This window comes from Anomaloglossus baeobatrachus, chromosome 4 (genome assembly GCF_048569485.1).
Source record: "Anomaloglossus baeobatrachus isolate aAnoBae1 chromosome 4, aAnoBae1.hap1, whole genome shotgun sequence".
Lineage (NCBI taxonomy): Eukaryota > Metazoa > Chordata > Amphibia > Anura > Aromobatidae > Anomaloglossus > Anomaloglossus baeobatrachus.
The window spans coordinates 128,549,169-128,571,061 of NC_134356.1; the positions used below are offsets into that span (position 1 = coordinate 128,549,169).

Genomic DNA, 21,893 nt, shown 5'->3' on the forward strand with positions numbered 1-21,893 from the left:
AGAAAATTGGAGTGAGGAGATTGATATAATCACTTCCTATGATAGGTATTCTAAAATCACAAGGACCTCGAGGCCTAATCTCAGCTATATATACTTACCTGTTGTCGGTGGGGGTGGAGTCGGACCCCTTGCCAGCCCAGGATAGATGGAAATCTCTAATTCCCTCTCTACAGGGAGAGGAAGGGGAAGAGATATTGGAATCTCCGACTGCGGTATCTCCTTCGGTTAATAATAAGTTGATTCAATGCTACATTGTCCACCAGGCATACCTTACTCCAACTCGATTATTCAGTATGGGCCGTTCTCGTACATCGGAGTGCCCGAGGTGTCATCTCCCAGGGGCAAATTTCATACATATGATTTGGAGCTGTCCCAATATATCTTCGTACTGGCGGGGAGTGACATCTCTGCTGACATCGATTGTGTCGATTCCTGTTTTGTGTGACCCTTTGATATGCCTGTTTGGGGTGGTGGAGGAAGAGTCCTGGGATCATTACATGACAATATTCCTCAGAGAGGCATTGTTTCTGGCTAGGAAATTAATAGCTCTGATGTGGATGGCAGATTCAAATCCAACTGTGTGGTCCTGAGTTAAACTAGTCAATGCAACCATAGTCTATGAGCGGGTGGTATATTATAATAGGGGGTGCCCGGGAAAATGTAACAAAATCTGGGGTTTGTGGAATTCTTCTCCAGACACACTTGCGGAGGTTTGAGGGAGATTATGTGGATAATGGTGGTTCCCATTAGATGTTGGGATATGAAACACTGTTCAATGGTATATTGTGGTATAATAATGCAATGTGGCTGTTGTTGTTCTTTCTATCTTCCTTTTTCTATTCCTCTATCTTGTTTTCAAAATATGGTCATGCTGATGGATAGAGCTGTTCTTATGCTCAATATAAAATTAGATATATATGCAAATGATAAGAAGTATGGATAATAACATTGTTCTATCTTAAGTGCTAAAGATATTTTGGACTTTATATGACTGTTCATTGTTATATTCAAATATTACTATCCATATACTGAACTATTTTTATATGGCAAATGTCAGTTGTACCATGTTTGAAATTGTTAATAAAACAAAGTTAAAAAAAGTTACATAATCTGGCTGTTACATTTAATGCTTGAAAACCTTCTATCTTGTATAAAAGACATAAATACAGTTTTAATGTATTACAATGTGTTCAATGGCAGCAGAAATTCCTCCTGGCTTCAACAGACTTTGAAAATCTGTACATTAAGGATACCTCAGGAGAGGGTTGTGGAGTTAGACAGATAGGACAGTATAAAGTATAGATTTTGTAAGTTTTATTTTTGAAACCCTAAATTTTGTGTAGCCTAAAAATATTTTTAAATTTGATTCTAGGAAACAGAACCACAATGGGGACTCTGGTCTGCTGTACTTCTATGTCTACTGTGTCATTACTTTTTTGCATCAAATATTTTAATTTTAGGTATTTTGATGATGTTTATGTAGAGTAGAAGGTACTGGTGAAATTTTTTTTGTGGATTCCTTGAACAAGATGAGCGATATCAATATAAGGCTTATATTCACATAGACTAACTCATTTGGAGATGTTAGATGTAGCTATAACAATTGAAGAAGGACTTATACTTACCCTTGGCTGTAAAACGTCTACTGATACCTTTCATTGCTACACTACAAAAGCTATAACCTAATCATATTTACAAGGCCATGAAATAAGGCTAATTTCTATAGTTATGTAGAATTATTAGTTATAGGCACACATGTATGCATCAGGCTTCGGAATTAAAAGAATGCCTTCTACAGCGAGGTTACCCATAGATGTAATAGAAGAAGCACTGAAGGCCAGATGTAAGAAATAAGTCAGATTTATTGAAAAGTGACAAGAGAAATAGATGTTTTGTGTTTTCTTTTCAGTGTAGGTAGGCCTTTGATGTCCCAGAATAAGTCCACAATTAGGAGGAATTAACACATGATAGAAAGAGGTCAAATATTAAGAGAAATATCTACGAGAAAACCAGTTGTCAATTTTAGAAGAATCAAAACTATTGTTTTACTACACACAAAAGTAATTGGCTTTAAAAAGATGGTGTTTAGGGAAAAGTATAGGTGTGGATCACGTAATCACTGTAAAGACTTGTTGAAAACAAAATCTGGAGGTTGGAAGTGTCAGTCATAGGGAAATAGGGTAAAATATTTTTTTCTTCAAGGCATAAACTATATAAGTAATATATATAGTATATAAGTAATAAAATGTCCTTGATGTGGTTCTTATATTGGAAACACAATTAGGAGCATTCAGATACGTGTCAGGGAACATCACAAATAATTATCCTCAGGAATGAGGATAATTTCTCATATAAAAGATGTACATCAGGATAATCCTGATGTTTTGAGATTCGCACATACAGTGGAAATAATTTAAAGTGAACTTGTCACAAGCATTTTCCCTTATAAGCTGTGGCCACCACCAGTGAGCCCTTATATACAACATTCTAGAATACTGTATATAAGAGCCCAGGCCAATGTGTATAACATAAAAAAACCCTTTATTATACTCACCTAGGGGTTGGTCCGATCTAATGGGCTCTTGGGTCCAGCGCCTTCTCCATGTCATGCGGTCGTCATCCTCCTTCCCAGCCTCTTGAGGATGATGTGTCCTACATCATTCACACAGAGGTGGCCATTGCACTTCAATCTGCCCTGCTGAGGGTAGATCAAAGTACTATAGTGCGCATGTGCAGGTTGTCTTTGACCTTTCCTTGCACCTACGCATTACAGCACTTTAATCTGCCCTCAGCTCAGCAGATCAAAGTGCTCATGGACAGGACCGCAATGGCAGTCTCTGTGTGGATGACTTAGGACATGTCTTCCACACGGGACTTGGAAGGAGGACGGTGACTGCACAAGATAGAGAAGGCCAAGAGTGGCAGCGCCCATTGAAACTGACCACTCCCTAGGTGAGTATAATAAAGGTCTGTTATGTTATACAGAGCAGCCTGGGCTCTTATACACAGTATTCTAGAATGCTGTAAATAAGAGCTTACTGGTGATGGCCACAGGTCATAAGGTGACAAAAATGAAGCTTTTTTTTTTTTTTTTTTTTTAAAGATGTGAAGATAAATGGATAATGAAGATTGATCCCATGGGCCCTTAATGTTTATACAGTGTCATCACGTATTTGTCAGGTCACAGACCTGTAGAAGTGTAGTGAATAACAAGAAATGGCCATCAGCTCAAGAGCCAGCTCCCTTCGCAGCAATTCAAGAAGATGTTTTAATTTCTTGCAAGGCAAAAATTAAAAGATGTCTTTAAAGGACCAGTGTATATGCCATCATTGTTTCTATCTATGCTATGTGAATCTTCACAAAATCCACTTTGCTATGTACTTTTATTACCTGCCTCCTTACTGTCTAAGTTTCATACGAAACTAGAGAAATGCGTCATAATCCTACCACTGAGGGCACCAAAAAAATTGATTTGATTGATGCATTGTCTGAGGAAAAAGGTGGAGGGGACAAAACAGACCAGGAAGGAGGAACTTTACGTCAACAATACAGGTGACCCCTGCAACATGCGCTCAGAGAAGAAGCGCGAGAAATAACATTATCTCCAAAAATTCATTATTTTGACAAATTGAAATATATGAAAGCAGGTTAAGAAATAAAATTAAAAAATAACACAGAAATTAAAAGAAAAAAACTTTAATTAATTTTCACAGTGTGATTTACAATTATTTTGTTTACGTAATTTCATATTTTATCTTTTTTTTTTTCAATAATAGCCACAGTATTTTTGTAGTCAGTCATCATAAATACAGGTGTTCTCTAGTGCACTCTTTGGTTACTGCATTATTAAAGGGAACCTGACATCAAAATTTAGTATATTAAGCCCACTTCAGGGTTCTGATGTCAATGTACGGTCCATAATAAAAATGTTTTTTGCATTTTTGTTTTGTTCAGGTGTTGTATTATAAATTCATATATAAAATGTGCTTACTTATATAGAAATCTATTACCTCGAGTCATCTGAGCATTACACAATCCATCTCGCATTCCACAATCGTCCTGTTGAGCCCACCATATATTTGAATTGATTGCTTGTAATGCTCATGGGTGCGAACGAGAGTGGACTATTGGGTTGCAGCACACAGAAAACCTAAAGGAGTTTGACTACGGTTTCACAGCAGGTTTTCACTAGAGCCACTGATGGTGAGGGCGTTCCGCTGCAGGGCGAAACCAGGTGCCACTCAGGAAGACTGGTGCCGCGACAGCTGACCCCAGGGGTATGGACAAGAACAGTCTCTAATGAAGCAGGTGTAGTCAGGATGGCTGATGAAGCAGACTGGGCCAATAGGGTATGATGTAGCAGTGGCCAGGATTGCAGACTTAGCTGATAGGCTCCGATGCAGCAGTAGTGGATACGTCAGGTACTGAAAAACACACAGACAGGTATTAGCAGTATGGAACACAGCACTTATAAGCGTCAGCAGCACTTAGGGACCTGACAACATAGACAATGTTGCCCAGGCACCTCCCTTAAGGGGAGGGTGCCTTAAATATCTGATGTCTCTCAGTAATAGGCTGAGAGGCACTTTTAGGTTAGGGCAAATTGGCCTTTAAAAAAAGGTGTGCAGGTGCCCTAAGTGCACTCCCAGAAGATCTGTGCGGCGTGTGCAGGCCCCCAGAGGCGACGGTAGAAACCGGGGATGGAGCAGCCACTGCTGAGCGGCCGGGAGGGTGAGTGTGCTGGCATCTATGCCAGAGGAGGGAAGCAGGAGAGCACAATAAGGGCGTTACTGTACACCCCTTACCCTTACACCCCTTTCCAGAAATTTCTTAAAGGAGAAGAGGGGAATAATTTGCTGAGCTGCCTCCTCTTGACTGGCTGACAAAAAGAAGCAGGACCGTGCATCTGCCTTAACATTTATTTTGGCCAGACGAAAGTGCACAACAAAAACGAAATGGGCAAAGAACAACAACGCAGATATGTCAGGTACTGGAACACAGACAGGTATTAGCAATATGGAACACAGCACTAAACAGAGCCAGCAGCTCTTAAAGACCTGACAACTAGCAGACCACGTTGCCAAGGCACATCCCTTAAGGGGAGGGTGCCTTAAATAGCTGATGCCTCTAATACATAGGCTGAGAGGCATTTCCAGGTTATGGAGTATTGGCCCTTTAATAAAAGGTGCATGCACCCATGCCCTAAGAGCACTCTCAGTCTAGGGCCCGACTTTGCGTTTCCACCTGCGTTTTAGGTGCTTTTTAGGTCCGTTTTGAGAAGCACCTTTTCCATGCCAAAAGGCATGCGTTTTGATTTACCAGCAAAGTCTATGGAAAAAGTGGATTTCCTGACCCCACTTTGTGCTTCTAAAAGCTGCGTTTAATTTGCATATTTTGTGGCAAAAACCATGCATTTAAAGAAGCAACATGTCAATTGTTTTTGCCATTTTGGGTGCGTTTTGCTAACATTGAAGTCAATGAGAAAAGGCAAAAACCAAGATTCCTACAAATTCAAGTGTTTTACCTGCTTTTTCAGTGCAGAAAGCATGCGTTTTGGACTACCAAAACGCATGCTTTTTGAACATCAAAATAATGATTTCATATGTCCCTTTACACACACACACACATAGTCCGACAATTAAAAATAAGAAATTTATTAAATTAGTGCTATTTTTCCTTTAAATATCATATTACCGCTATAATTTCATTAAAATAATTTATTTCCCATTATTTTTACCAAAATATATTTATTTGTTTCTTTTTTCCAATTTTTTCATTGAGTTTGACTATTTAAACTTAATTTATCAGTGTCTAGATGTTCAAAATGCATTTGTCAAAACGCAGGTGGAAAAGCAGGTAAAAAGTGCTGAAAACGCATCTAAAACGCGGTAAATACGCATGCGTTTTCAGCGCTAAATTTCTGAAAAAGGCAACTTTGGTCAAATCAATTAAGCAAAAAACGTGCGCTCTGAACTGCAAGTAGGAGAACGCAAAGTGGGGCCCTAGCCTCAGGAGGCCTGTGCAGCATGCCCAGGCTCTGGGAGGTGGCAGCAGGAACCGGGGATGCAGCAGCCACCACTGAGCGGCCGGGAGGGTGAGTATGCCGGTGTTCCCACAGGGGGAGGGGAGCCCATGGCGCAATCGATGGAAATACACATGCAGGTTCAGCAAGATGACTATGGGACTTGCAAGGATTTCTGTTACTCCTCGATGAGACAGGGCAATGGAATACGAATAAGCGATTTTTATATATGCATTTATAACAGAACATCTGTACAAAGTGAAAATTAAAAAAGTGAAAATCTTTATTATAGACATTACATTGACAACAGGCCCCTGGGGTCAGCTGAATGTGAAGAATTCTGAGCACAAGTTCCCTTTGAAGGTTGTACTGTAAATTCTGTTTAAAAAAAAAAAAAATCAACAGTTGTTGCAGTGCATAATAGGGATAGGTTCTCTTTAATTTCTTCAGATTTCTAGGATTTCTCTAAACTTCACTTCTGAGTAGTATTTTGTATTAGATTAGACCAGATCACCCACTAGAAGTGTATTTATGTGAGCTGAAATAACCCTACATCAGACTATTCACTAATACCTTGTGTGTGCACTAAGCTGTAATACTTGGTACTAACTCTTATTCTTATCTCATATTACAGTCAGTAGTATATTGCCATGGTGGACGCATTGGGTTCTTCCAAGGTGACATTCGTCTTCTTTCTGATGACATGAAGACTTTACGGCCCACTATTTTTCCAGTTGTTCCAAGGTTATTAAACAGAATGTATGACAAGGTGGGTATATTCAGCACAAATATTGTAAATGGATGGACTCACGGCACCGATTCTGAAAGCTTGATCAGGCTACGCCAAAAATCAGCTTCTCAATGGAGGAAATGAGCCATGGGTTATTGTCAGTTGAAATATGTCAGCATTTCTTTTAGCAATGCTAACAATCGGCTATAAAAATTGTTGCTGCACTATGGTAGAAGGGAATATCCATAACATAATGCTATGGCAAGTGACTAAAAGAATGTTTGGATAAAGGGAGGACCCTGAATATGTCTTTTTGGAATTGAGACTAAGGGGTACTTTGCACTCTGCGACATCGCTAGCCGATGCTAGCGATGCCGAGCGCGATAGTACCCGCCCCGGTTGCACATGCGATATCTTGTGAAAGCTGCTTCACACGCACTTACCTGCCCTGCGACGTCGCTCTGGCCGGCGACCCGCCTCCTTCGTAAGGGGACAGGTCGTGCAGCGTCACAGCGACGTCACACGGCAGGCGGCCAATAGAAGCAGAGGGGCGGAGATGAGTGGGACATAAACATCCCGACCACCTCCTTCCCTACGCATTGCCGGTGGAGACAGGTAAGGAAATGTTCCTCACTCCTGCGGCTTCATACACATCGATGTGTGCTGCCGCAGGAACGAGGAACAACATCGTATCTCCTATTGATGCGACATTATGGAAATGTCCGACACTACACAGATCACCGATTTACTTCGCTTTTGCAATCGTTTATCAGCGCATCTAGGCTTTACACGTTGCGACGTCGTTACCGGCACCGGATGTGCGTCACTTTCAATTTGACCCCGACGATATTGCAGTAGCGATGTCGCAACGTGCAAAGTACCCCTAAGGGTGGCTTTACACGCTGCGACATCGCTAGCCGATGCTAGCGATGGCGAGCGTGATAGCACCCGCCCCTATCGTTATAGCGATATTTGGTAATCGCTGCCGTAGCGAACATTATCGCTACGGCAGCGTCACACGTACTTACCTGCTCAGCGACGTCACTGTGACTGGCGAACCGCCTTTTTTCTAAGGGGGTGGTTCGCTCGGCGTCACAGCGACGTCACTAAGCGGCCGCCCAATCAAAGCGGAGGGGCGGAGATGAGCGGGACGAACATCCTGCCGACCTCCTTCCGTCCTCATTGCTGGCGTGTGGCAGGTAAGGAGAGTTTCCTCGTTCCTGCGGCGTCACACGGAGCGATGTGTGCTGCCGCAGGGACGAGGAACAACTTCGCCCAAGCGACAGCAGCGATAACTGGGAGCGGACCCCCATGTTAACGAGGAGCGATTTTGGACGTTTTTGCAACGATCCAAAATCGCTCCTAGGAGTCACACACAACGAGATCGCTACAGCGGCCGGATGTGCGTCACAAAATCCGTGACCCCAACGAGATCGCTGTAGTGATCTCATAGCGTGTAAAGCCCGCTTAAGGCTCTGGCTCCACAATCAGACTATACTGGACATAGAGATACATTGTACAGAGCACTGCATCTCTGTGTCCTGTATTCTAGATGGAGAATAAAAGAGATTTTTTTTCTTTTAATAAAATTATAAGAAATAAAAAAAATACAATAATGTAATTTTTAATGAACTTTTAAAAAAATGAAATAAATAAATATAGCAAATCAGCAAATGACATGGACATATTTGGTGTCCCTGTAATTGTAACGACCAGTACAACATAGTGATCAAATTTATTAGGATTGGTAAATGGGGTAAAAAAATGGCATGATTGATTATTTTTCTCTATTAAACCCATAAAACAATGTAATAAAAGTTTATCAGGCCATGTTCACACATAGCGTAAATACTGCATTTTTTCTTCAGGCATCCTCACCATGCAAAGCAATAACAATTTTTTTCTGATTATTAAATGTTTGCTGTGGTTTGTTACGCATTTTCCCGGATATTTAATACATGTTTGGTGCAGATGTGAATACTGGTTTCTAATGCAGTTTAATACTTCAGAAAAGCTTTGATTCTGCGTTTAAAAATACAACGGTATTATTTTTGCTTGCATTTTTTTCAGGCTCCACATAGAAGAATATAGAGAAAAAAGCACCAAAAACGCACGGTTTAGCAGCACCTTTAGACGTTCAGCGGGTGGAGATTTCACAAAATCCCATGCACTTTGCTTAGTTTATGTTCACATGTAGCGTAAATGTTGCGTCTTTTTCCTAAAGCATTTTTTGCACAGAAATTCTGCTGTGTTTAACTGTCCAAACAAAGTGGATGTGATTTCATGAAAACTGCGCCCACTGTGCATCTAAAGACACAGCTGAACACAGTTTTGGTTCTTTTTTCTCTCTGGAATGGTGATGGGCGGACTCCTAGATAACCGGGACCGGCGAGTCTAACCGGGTTAAAAAGAAAACCCTGGTTCAGGCTCAGGATTGACCTTGGCTATCTGTCCAGATGCCGGTCACCATATAAGTCTATGGGGACCAGAATCCGGGAACTAAACATGGTGGTAGAAGGGATAGGGGCATAGGAGCAAGCAGACTATACTTACTGAGGCTCCAGCGCGGCTGTAACTGCTTCCAGGCCACTCATTCACTTCCGGAGCCGCTCATTTATCTTCATGCATATGCACTGCTTTCCCTGCCCAACCACGTCTGTGATTGGTTGCAGTTAAATGCGCCCCCACCCTGAGTGTCAGTATGCCAGCTGACTGCTTCTAATCACAGACACTATGTGCGTTTATCGTCGTATAAAAATAAATAAAATATTTAGCATAGGGACCCACCACAGATAAAGCATACTTCAAGAGGCTGCAGCCCCCAGCTGTGTGCTTATCTTGGCTGTGTATCAAAATAAGAGGAACCACATGCAGCTTTTTTTTAAATTTATTTAAATAAATAATTAAAAGACCAGGCTGCGGTCCCTCCCCAATTTTGCTACCCAGCCATGATAAAGCCCGACAAGTGGGGCTGGTATTCTCATCCTGGGGAGGACTATGGTTGTTGAGGCCCCCAGCTTAAAAATAGCAGCCTGCAGCCACCTGGGATTTTTGTGGACACTGGTGCAGTGGCAGTTGGGTTAATAAGGGGTGAATGACAGCTCACAACTGCCACTATGCCTAAGATTAGTAATGGGGATGGTCTATTTAATTATTTATTTATTTAAAAAAAAAAAAAAGCCGCATACGGTTCCTCTTATTTTGTGAGTAAGTGCACGGCTGGGCGTTGCAGCCTGTAGTCATATGCTTTATCTGTGCTGGATATGATAATATGGGGGGACCCTATGCCAATTTATTTATTTATTTTTATACCATAGTATAGTGACCAGCAGACCGTGCCTATGATTGGTTGCAGTCAGACTGGTGATTGGTTCCTGTCACACAGGCTGGGGGCTCGTCTGACTGCAACCAATCACAGATGCCAGTGGAAGGGGAAAGCAGTGCATATGGATGAGCAATAATGAGCAGCCCCGGAAAAAGAATGAGCGGCCGCAGAAGCAGTTACAGCCGTGCCAGAGACTCGGTAAGTATGAAGCACTTGCTTCATTCTTATTTTCATTATTTTTCATTTATTTGTTTTTTTTTCCCGAGTGCTGGATCCAGATCTTTAGCCGGAATTCCCTGAGAATTCCAGGCTCAACATTCAAGTACGTTTGAAACCTTCAGATCCGTACTTTTATAGTCTGAGTCCGCCCATCACTACTCTAGAGGCTTCTATGTGGAGCTTTAAAAAAAGCATATAAGAAACCTCAGGTTTTTTTTAAGTGCAGAATCAAAGCTTTTCTGTACTATAAAACAACTAAAAATGCAGCTTCACATCTCCACCAAAAATGCATGAAATAATGGGGAAAAGGCAGAAAAAAATGGAGCAAACTGCAATTGTCAGGCAATAACAAAAAAACACAGGATTTTTGCAATGTGTGAACATGGAATTACAGACACAAAAAAGCCAAATATAGTGAAGCTATACAAAGATGAGAGCGCTCTGGCTATTATAATTATGAAGAATGAAGAGCTTGGGGCATCTTCTGAATGTCCTTCACTGCTAAATAGGTGTGGATAGGGGCATGGTGAAAATATGCCATCGAGTACCTTGTTAAAATGCAAAAGTGGCCGCCCGTGGGCTGCACCGTTTCATTCATTGTCTGTTTGATCGCTGGGGATAATACAGCGCTCTATTCTGACGCTCTATTGCAATGGGGCATTTCAAAACCATTTTTTAAGTTGGGACAACCACTTTTATTTACTAGGCTTTTTTAAGTCTAATAAAGCCTTGTACCAATGCACATTCTTTTAATCAAATGCGTGGTGAGCTTGGCACTTACAGGTGACCAGTCTTTAAAGAAGATACAGTATGTCGTCAGGTTTTACATTACAAACAAACCATAAACATAATTAGATAGATCTTTTATACCTGATAAGATTCTTGTACTTACTTTATACATCAATGTAAAAATGGATGCATGATTATTTGTGTTAAAGGGAACCTGTCACCACTTTTTTGGCCTATAAGCTGCGGCCACCACCACCGGGCTCTTATATACAGCATTCCAACATGCTGTGTATAAGATCCCAGGCCGGGGGTATGACATTAAAAACACTTTATAATACTTACCTAATAGTCGCGCGGTGGGCCTATGGGGCGTCTCCATTGTACGGCACCGCCTCTTTTGGCCATCTTTGTTCTCCTTCTTCTCTAGCTGTGGTGCATGATGGGTCCAATGTCATACGCACTCGCTGGCATTCAGGTCCTGAGCAGGCTCACTATCATCTGCCCTGAGCAGGGCAGATCAAAGTATTATAGTGCGCTTACGCAGGACCAGCGAGTGTGTATGACGTAGACGCGTCATGCACCGCGGCTTCAGAGAGAGGACGAAGATGGCCGAAAGAGGAGGCGCCGGCACCGGACAACGGAGACGCCAATTAGGCCCACCGCGCGACCGTTAGGTATTATAAAGTGTTTTTTATGTTATACCCCCGGCCTGGGTATATATAGCATGTTAGAATGCTGTATATAAGAGCCCGGTGGTGGTGGCCGCAGCTTATAGGCCAAAAAAGTGGTGACAGGTTCCCTTTAATAATGTCTAATGTGGCGCCCTGGACTAGCCAGGTCGTCACAGGGACTACAACACAACACCCCCCACCCCGAGATAGGCACATCAGTCAGACACAAATCCTTGTTGCCTCCCTCCAGGGGCTGATGTCCACACCAAGTGGGGTGGAGCCAGGCGGTTGGCCCCACCCACTGAGGAGTTCACAGTCCTGGAGGCGGGAGAAGGAAGTCAGTTGAGTGAAGCTCGGGCAGAGCTCGAGTGAGGTTGGAGTTGAGTTAGGGAAGTGGTAGTAGAGGAGCAAAACTGACCGTGTCCGGGTACGTGGCCTGGGCACCGAGAGCAAGGTTGGCAGACGGTGGGGGCCGTCTGCAGGAGAGGCAGATCGACGCCGAACCGTAGGACCGGGGACGGGCGGTGGCCCGCCGGTACCGAACCGGGGAGCAAAGTGAAGCAAGCACAAACCGGCAGGGCCTGCGGACCCCGACCAGGCTTGGAGTCGCCGTTAAACAGGTCAAATTCATTAGTGACCGGAACCCCAGGGGTTTCCAAACAGCCAAGACCCGATTGAAGGCAACCGTTCAAACAGCAAAAGGGAAATACAGCTACCGCCACAGCTAGAGTTCCCAGGGCCAGAGCCTGTGGGCAAAAGGGCTCCTCCGGCATATATCCACACTGGGGAGCGGGTTACCGGTGGAAAGCCATCGGGACCGAACACACACAAAAGGTGCAGGGAAAGGCAGCCACCACCAACCGTCCGGGAGAAGCCACAGCAGCCGGCTGCGGGACCCGTCCATCCAGCCGTTTGTTTTACCAGAGACTGTGCCTCCATTTGTGGCTGAGTGAGTACTACCGTGCCGACTGGAACCGCGCTGCGCAGTCCAAGCGACCCTGCACCTTGCCAGCCCTGCTTCCCTGTCACCTCAACCATCCCCGGGACCACCAACCACCCCGTACCCACGGAGGGGGAAAACATCTCAGCTGCTCCCTAACAACGCTCCCGGGATCCCCGTCACCAGCAGCGGTGGTGCCCACCTTCACCACAAACCGTGGGTGGCGTCACGGACCAAATCCCCAAACCAAACCACCCCTTTCACTCACGGGCGAGGAGCGCCGCTTGAGTCCCCGGATCCGGCCCACCGCTCGAGCCACCGAGCAGCAGCAGCGCCGGACCCAAGCGCCAGCGAGAGCGCAGCAGCGACGGCTCCCTCCCCGCCCGCGACATCTAATATTAAAATTAGCATTTTTCAACCTAGCTGCAGAATATCTCATAAAATGATCATCTTAAAGGGAATCTGTCAGCAAGTTTTTGCTATGCAAGCTGAAGCTAGCATGCTGCAAGGGTTAACACAAAATATTCATGGATGCCTGTCTTGTCACAGTCTGATCTGTTATTTATTTGCTAAGTTTGTTTAATCAGCTGGGCCCTTATTATTGCTCAGACTGCAATGTCAATTGCAGTCCAAACGCCCCCCTCCAGTGATTGATACCTCACTGTCAATGTACAATTTGTATAGAAAGCCTGGAGTGTGTGGGGGCAGCTCTCCCAGCTCTGCTATGTGACTAAATCTAAAAATTCTGATTCTGTCAGTAAGGCTGCACCCAGTAATCTAAGGGATACATCATTGCATTCAGATTTTCTGCATATGTCATGTTGCTCTCAGATGAGGTAACAAAAACTTGCTGATAGATTCCCTTTAATACCAGGCTTAGCAATTTGGAGACTTTGACTCCCTTTAAATTCAGATAACCATTTAAAGTTAACAAAGAGTAAAAACCAAAAGTTCAATAGAACATTTAGAATAAGCCAGCTTGTACCATCAGCAAAAATGAGTTAAAAATGGGGAAGGAATATAATTTATACTAGCTGTACTACCCGGCTTTGCCCGGGTTAATAATTGCTGTTAACAAAATAGAATGTATTAACAAAAATGTATTTTGCACACAAAAACCACAAAACAAATAGATATAAATGTAATTATAATGTCTGTCTCCCACTCTGTATATATTTCTCTGTCTCTCTCTCTCTATCTCTTTGTCTGTCTGTCTCTTTCCCTGTCTGTCTCTGACTGTCTCTGTCTCTTTCTCCATCTGTCTCAATCTCTTTCCCTGTCTATCTATATCTTTCCCTGTCTGTCTATCTCTGTCACTTTCCCTGTCTGTCTCTTTCCCTGCCTGTCTCTTTCCTTCTCTTTCCCTGTCTCTCTTTCCCTCTCTTTCCCTGTCTGTCTCTTTCCCTCTGTCTCTTTCCCTGTGTCTGTCTCTTTGTCTTTTTACCTGTCTTTGTCTGTCTCTTACCCTGTCTGTCTCTTTCCCTCTCTTTCCCTGTCTGTCTGTTTCCCTGTGTCTGTCTCTGTCTCTGTCTCTTTACCTGTTTGTGTCTGTCTCTTAACCTGTTAACCTGTCTCTCTCTTTCCCTGTCAGTCTCTCTCTTTCCCTGTCAGTCTGTCTCTTTGTGTCTGTCTCTTACCCTGTCTATGTCTGTTTCTTACCCTGTCTGTGTCTGCCTCTATCCCTGTCTGTGTCTGTCTCTTTCCCTGGCTGCATTATGACAAGCCAACATTCCATTTAAGGGCCTGGCTGCGCATTCTTCTGAAGTTCTGGCTGCACTGTGGCTCCCAGCTCCATTCGCTTTAATGGAGGCAGGTTTTTTGGTGAATAACTGTAAAGCGCGGGGTTAAAATTTCCCCTCAAAACATAGCCTATGACGCTCTCGGGGTCCAGAAGTGGGAGTGTGCAAAATTTTGTGACTGTAGCTGCGACGGTGCAGATGCCAATCCCGGACATACACACACACACACACACGCACACACACACACACACACACACACACACACACACATACACACATTCAGCGTTATATATTAGATTACTTCACTTGCTTGGCCTCTGAGGCACACTCTTTCCTTTAGACTATCACTTCTCATGCATAGTTAATTTGTGATTACACTTCTATTTCCTTATAAACTGTAAGCTTGCGAGCAGGGCCCTCACTCCTGTAAGGGTCAGCACACACGGCGAGTAAAACGGAGCTAGTGGAATGGAATACAAAATGGCATTCGGTCGGACCACTGTTACTCTATGGGGCAGCTCCCATGAGTGATTTTTTTTCTCAGCCCTAATCGGACTGAGGAAACAATTGCAGCATGCTGCTGGTGGAATCCGATTCCAGACAAGTCTATGGGCGTGAGACAAACAAAGCATTGCACTCGAATTACACCGGCGTAATGCGAGTGCAGTCCGAGAATCGCATCAGCTGAGAGTGGAGGAGATGGGGAGAATAGTCCCTCTCTCCTCAGCAGCGCCCGCCCTATCCTCCACGGCTGTGCTGTGATCGCAGGACAGTAGAATGACAATTGCATGACACTTGGCTTACACTCCAGCAGAGCGGGAGCTGAGTGTTATGCGATTGACTCGCGATAAAACCCATGTTCCCCCAGCCTAATTGTTGAACTATTTGTTACTTGGTTTTGTTTTTATTGCTGTACGTGTCCCTGCTTCATTGTGAAATGCTGCAGAATGTGTTGGCGCTTTTTAAATAAAATGTATTATTATATTACTATTGGTCAAATTATTCCCTTTCTGCAGCAGCATTACCAACAACTGCCCACTACAACTGACTCTCACTCTGAACAGCCGCTATGCCTGCCATTCTGGAGTCATCTTGATTCTTGACTTAAAGTGCCACTCCAGCAATTTTTGCTTTTCTTTTACTACTGGAGTGGTGCTTTAAATCTAAGTTTCCTGTCCTAGTCCTATACTCTCTCTCTGGCATCTATATATGTTATCACAACTGCTCCGGTCAGTCTTCTGCAGTCTGTGACATGGACCACGCCGAAGGTTACAACTTAATGTAAGTCTATGAGAGCTTAATTTTGGCTTTCAAAGACTTACATTGACAGCTCGTAATGTAACTTCGACTCCCAGACAGTCAAAAGTTGCGGTCACAAGATGGACAAGAGCAGCATTTGTGAAAGTTTAAGACACCAGAGGGTGAGCAAAAGAGTAGGGGCATGAGATGTAGATTTAAAGCACCACTCCAGTGCTGAAATAACGAGAAATTCAGGAGTGGTGCTTTTAATGCTGTCTAGTATTTGTAATTATTTTATTTATATCTAATTGTAACTTGTATATACTAAAGCTAAAGCAGAATATATTTTTCTCTGGGTCAGATCTTCAGTCAAGCTGATACACCTGTTAAGAGATGGATCCTTGAATTTGCATCACGACGGAAGGATGCTGAAGTTAGAAGAGGGGTTGTCCGAAACAACAGTCTATGGGACAAACTACTTTTCAATAAAGTTCAGGTAAACAAAAAAATACTGTAAAAATATAATTAAAAGGACTTTCCATGTGGATCTGACCAAGTATGAGAAGTTTTACATTCTAGAGTTGTCTTCTAGTAAACATCCTGCAATCCAACAAAAACTTTGGGCTTCCATACTGAGTAATTAAAGTGGGGAAACTCTGTCCGAATTATATTTTTATCAGTACTGAAATAGGAAGTCCATATTCAGGGCAATTTTTTTCACTTAAATACATTTGGAGCTAATAATCATTTTTTGCAATTGGGCTTCAGAAAAATTTTGCACAATGAAGCTTTTAAAGGGAACCTGTCACCAGATTTGCTGACTATAAGCTGCGGCCACCCCCAGTGGGCTTTTATATACAGCATTCTAGAATACTGTATATAAGAGCCCAGGCCACTGTGTCGAAGGTAAAAACCACTTGATAATTTTCACCTAAGGGGTGGTGCGGTGCAGACTGGTTGGATGGGTGTCAATGTTCTCCGGTACCGGTGCCTCCTCTTTCGGCCATCTTTATCCTCCTTCTTCTGAAGCCGGGGTGCATGACGCGTCCTATGTCATCCACACTAGCCGGCATAGAGGTCCTGCGCAGGTGCACTACAATACTTTGATCTGCCCTGCGCAGGACCTCTATGCTAGTGTGGATGACGTAGGATGCATCATGCACCCTGGCTTCAGAAGAAGGAGGATAAGGATGGCCGAAAGAGGAGGCACTGGTACCGGACAACAGAGACACCCATTCAACCAGTCTGCACCGCCCGTTAGGTGCGTATTATACAGTGATTTTTAAATTCTACACAGCGGCCTGGGCTCTTATATACAGCATGTTAGAATGCTGTGTATAAGAGCCCACTGGGGGTGGCCGCAGCTTATAGGCCCCAAAACTGGTGACAGGTTCCCTTTAAAATTTTTTATTTCTTGTACATTCATATTTGATGTAATCTGTAGACTTGATGTAGGCAATGACTGGAGTAATATTTCTGGTGTAAGGAACGCCACAGCTTGTCATGAATTTGACCAGTTGTAACCTCACACCCCGTCCTGCTCCTGTTCTGCCAAAATGACAGAGATGGGAAAATCTGGTATCAATATGTCAAAAGTGAGCAAAAATTTTGCAACTTTTCAAACCTTTTTTTGTCAGTATTCTGGCATAAAATGTTTGATGAACAGTGTATGCTAAAATCAATGGTGTCATTAAAGACTACAACTTGTCTTGAAATTGAAAATGAAATGAAAAATTCCAGTGTTCTTAAGGAATTAAATGTTGATATACCACACAAATATATTTTATGGGTCACAATGAGTGAAATTAATTAATGAAAGCATAAAAAGGCAGCAAAAATATACTTAAAAAGCCACTGCTGGTCCATATTGGTTTTATTAGCGCAGCAAAATAGATTGAAAGGGGAACAAATGTTAAAAGGTAATAAAAAAGAGTTTTATTAAAAATTGCCACATATGGGCAAGAAAAAGAATATGAATATAACATAAAAATTAGATCCCACATTTCATAAAAAAAAGCCAAAATTTTGAATATCCAGACAAGAAAAATGTTTAGAGTTCTTAAAAAGGCACATAAAAAAATCCCCCGAAATTTGCCTAGTCAGGAATAGTGGAGAATGGCCAGGTCTTGAACTGGTTAAAGTCCTGTAGCCAGCCAGTCAGCTGATCAATAAATAATTAAGTACTATAATTATTGTCCACTGTGTCCGGTCCTCAAGGGACAAATTAGGTAAAACTGTATATATAGCACTGAGAACCTACAGTGCCTTAAAAAAATATTCAGACTCTAAACTTTTCCATATTTTTCAAACTACATCCACAGGTTTAAATGTATTTTATTGAGGTTTTATGTAATACACCAACACAAAGTAGCAAACATTTGTGAAGTGTAAAGGAAAGGATACATGGTTTTCTAAACATTTAAAAAAATCTTACAACTGTGACATCCATTTCTATTCAACCCCCTGTAGACTGATACGCCCAAATAAAATTCTGAGTGACCAATTGCCTCAAGAAGTCACCTAATTAGTAAATTATGTCCACCTGTGTTTGATTTGCTCTTAGTATAACTGCAGCTGGTTTGGAAAAGCTTCAGAAGTTTGTTTCAGAACATTAGGGATCAAACCGCATTATGAAAACCAAGAAACACACCAGACAGGTTGGGGATTGATTGTGAAGAAGAGTAAAGTGGGGTTAGGTTATAAAAAGTATCCCATGCTCTGAACATCTTACGGAGCACTGTTTAATCCATTATCAAAAAATGGAAGAAATATAGCTCAGCTACAAAGCTAACAGGACATAGCAATCAACCTAAACTGACATCCCAAGCAAGGACAGCACTAATCAAAGAAGCAGCCAAGAGGCCCATGGTCACTCTGGAGGAACTGCATGGATGCACAGCTGAGATGGGAGAATCTGTCCACAGAACAACTATTAGTTGTAAACGCCATAACTGTGGCCTTTATGGAAGAGTGGCAAGAAGAAAACATTTTTAAAATTAAGCCATAAAATGTCCCATTTGCCGTTTGCAAAAAAGCCATCTATGGGATACAACTAGCATGTGGAAAAAGGTTCTCTGGTAGGATGAGACCAAAAAATAACTTTTTGGGCTAAATGTAAAATGCTATGTTTGGCGGAAAGCTAAGACAGCACGTTGCTATGAAAATACCATCCCATCAACAAAAATGGCGGTGGTAGCGTCATGCTGTGTGGGTGCTTTTCTTCAGTAAGGACAAGAAATCTGGTCAGCATTTATTGGAAGATTGATGGAGCTAAATACAAGGGAATCCTTTAGACTTGCTGTTAAAACACCTGTTAAAGGCTGCAAAAGACTTAAGACTGAGACACAGATTCACCTTCCAGCAGGACAACAGCCTTTAATATACTGCCAGGGCTACAATGGAATGGTTTAGGTCAGGAGTGTCAAACCAATTTATACCAAGGTCCACATCATCATTATGGCTGCCTTCAAAGAGCCACTTGTAATTGTAGAGGCGCATGCATATCTCCATGCAACATGGAACAGGAATGGACTGCAATGCACAAACTCGCCAAGGGCTATAAGAGAGCTGTCCTAGGGTTGTAGGGCTGTACCACAGCTGTTCCTAGGTAGTAGGGCTATCAAAGAAATGTTCCAGGGTAGCAGGGCTATACCACAGCTGTCCTTGGGTAGTAGGCCTATTATACAGCTGTCGCTGGGTAGTAGGGCTAAACGACAGCTGTTCCTGGGTAGTAGGGCTATACAACATCTGCCCTTGAATAGTAGAGCTATACGACAGCTGTCCCTGGGTAGTAGGGCTTTCCAAGAGCTGTCCCTGGGTAGTAGGGCCGTACAAAAGCTGTCCCTGGGTAGCAAGGCTATAAGAGAGCTGTCCCTGGATAGTAGGGCTATAAGATAGCTGTCCCTTAGTAGTACAATTAAGAGTACTTTTCTTAGGTAGGAAGACTAAGAAAGCTGTCTTTAGGTATTAGGGCTAAGAGAGCTGTCTTTGAGTATTAGGGCTAAGAGTGAGTCCTTGTTTAGCTGTCTTACAGGTTCAAAGATGGAACCTGCTCCCTCTGCTTATGACACCCCCTTTGTTAAGTGCCTACTGACTACACCCCGTTAATTTCAAAGATGACACCACCTTCTTTTGTTGCCACTGCCCCCTCTATTAGGTACTTGCAGTGTCCTCTCAGATTCCAGGATGGCACCAGCTCCCTTTTGCTAGCTCCACTCCTTTGGTAATCGCTGGCTATGTTGATAGATTAAGTGGCATCAGCACAGGGGACGAGTGCCATCTTGAATTTTGAGATTTGGCGCATACCTCCACATTGCTCTTTAAAGAGAACCCATCAGCAGCATTTTACTAAATCAACTACATGCAGGCCCATATGGGCTCTCTCATATTGATTAAAATGATACTTACATGTTGTATATTTTGTTTAATCTGTGTTTGAAATCTTCCTCTATTCACATCTTTCACATTCACATTGGGCGGGCCTTTTTGGCGGGACTGGTGGAAGGCTCTTCAGCTCCTTTGCAACCTCCCCACTGCCTCTGAGTGCCTTTCCTTCAACCTTATATAAAGCTGGCATTGTCCCAGCTGTGGCCGGCGCTTGCACAGATTCATCTTTTGGCAGTCTTTAGGAAAATGGTGCTGGGCAGCTGCACATGCACACATTGCTTAATGCTACCAGCGCCATTTTACTGAAGTGTACCATGAGATCAATCCCGCAAGCTCCACGTACGGCTAGAACAGTGCCAGCGCAAAATTTAAATCCTTCTGTGTCATGACCTTGCGGGCCACATAAAATGATGTGGCGGGCTGGATTTGACTGTAGGGCCTAGAGTTTGACACCCCTGTTTTAGATCAAAGCTTATTCATGTGTTTGAATGGCCTAGTCAAAGTTCAGAACTAAATCCCATTGAAATTTGCGGTGCTGGGTATGAATACTTTTTCAAAGTACTGTAAGTGTTGAGCTGACAAAGACAATATCTACCAATACTCTGTATGTTCCCCCATTTTTGTGCAGGTTTTATGTTCCTATAGTTGCACTGTTTTCTTTAAAAACATTCTTATACATTGCCTTCCATTCTATAAAATTCTAGCTAGTTGATATGGAGGAATACTTGGCACAGGTGCCTGTCCTTTCCCTGAGATAAAGAAAACAGAAAAGGCATTCCTGTGTGAAGCTGTCAGCGGGTAAGAGGTGAATGTGATATCAGTTACACTCACCTTACCGTGTTGTGCTGACAGGCACAACACTGCAGCAGCGCGTGTGAAAGGTTCACCGCAAAGTGATCCAGGTCAGGATGATTTCAGCCTGAAGTCCTCTCTGCCTCCTTCCTCCGCTCCGTTAGAATAGTATCCCCCTTTCCCAGCTGACAGGTTTCTGGATCGCAGCTTCACCGGCCGCCCACTCCATCCTGGGAGCTGATTAGACCACAATTCAAATAGAAAAAGGGCAGTAATCCGGGCGCTGCACAGATCCAACCACACCGACACCGACCAGGAGGTTTATCACTTTAATTGCAAAACGCGTTTCCATGACAGTATGTCCCCTTCATCAGGTAATCTGATGAAGGGGATGTACCGTCCCGGAAACTCATGTACTACTTTGCTCCTCTGCGAGAGCTCCATAAATCTGTGCTCAATATCCAATCTTCAGGTAGGCCCTTCTGGTCCGTTCTGGTCCGTTCTGGTCTGTGTCACGAAGGTTGTTTGTTACCCTCCCTATGACAGTCACACCCCACTTTGTTTTTGTAAAACTCTGACTGAAATGTCAAATCTGGAATGGGGTCTTATGTGGGAAAGGGTGGAATTAATCTACCTTAGACAGATCTTTGTGGCTGTGGCTTTTAAGTTTTTCCAGATGGTAAAAGAGCTGAACCTTCCATACAGTTACTTTTTCAGCTACTTATAATTGTAACGTGCCCTTCAGATCTTGGTCACTGTCTATCCCCTGTCCCACGTGACTTACTATAAGTGTCCACGGTCTTCCACATGCTAGCTGTTTCCCCTACATGGCTTTTTGCAAACGGTATTTCTTATTCCTTGCTTTCAAAAATGGCTTTCTTCTTGACACTCTTCCATAAAAGCCAGATTGTGGAGTATACAACTAATAGTTTTCCTGTGGAGAGATTTCCCAACCTGGCCTATGGGTATCTGCAGCTCCTGCAGAGTGACCATGGACCACTTTACTGCCTCTCTAATTAGAGCTCTTCTGGCTTGGGATCCCCACAGCATGATGCTGCCACAATCATGTTTGATGGTGGTGATGATGGTGATGTGCAATTT

General features: G+C 43.1%; 1 protein-coding gene across 3 annotated transcripts in view; it reads left to right on the top strand.

The window, feature by feature from the left end:
• Nucleotides 1-21,893, top strand: part of ACSL6 (acyl-CoA synthetase long chain family member 6) — a 439,484-nt gene that overhangs the window by 352,532 nt on the left and 65,059 nt on the right. For all 3 annotated transcript variants that reach the window (XM_075344540.1, XM_075344541.1, XM_075344539.1), the window contains 2 exons: nucleotides 6,657-6,791; nucleotides 15,976-16,110. In XM_075344540.1, coding sequence (XP_075200655.1) covers nucleotides 6,657-6,791; nucleotides 15,976-16,110 — 270 coding nt within the window. The remainder of the gene's footprint in view (nucleotides 1-6,656; nucleotides 6,792-15,975; nucleotides 16,111-21,893) is intronic.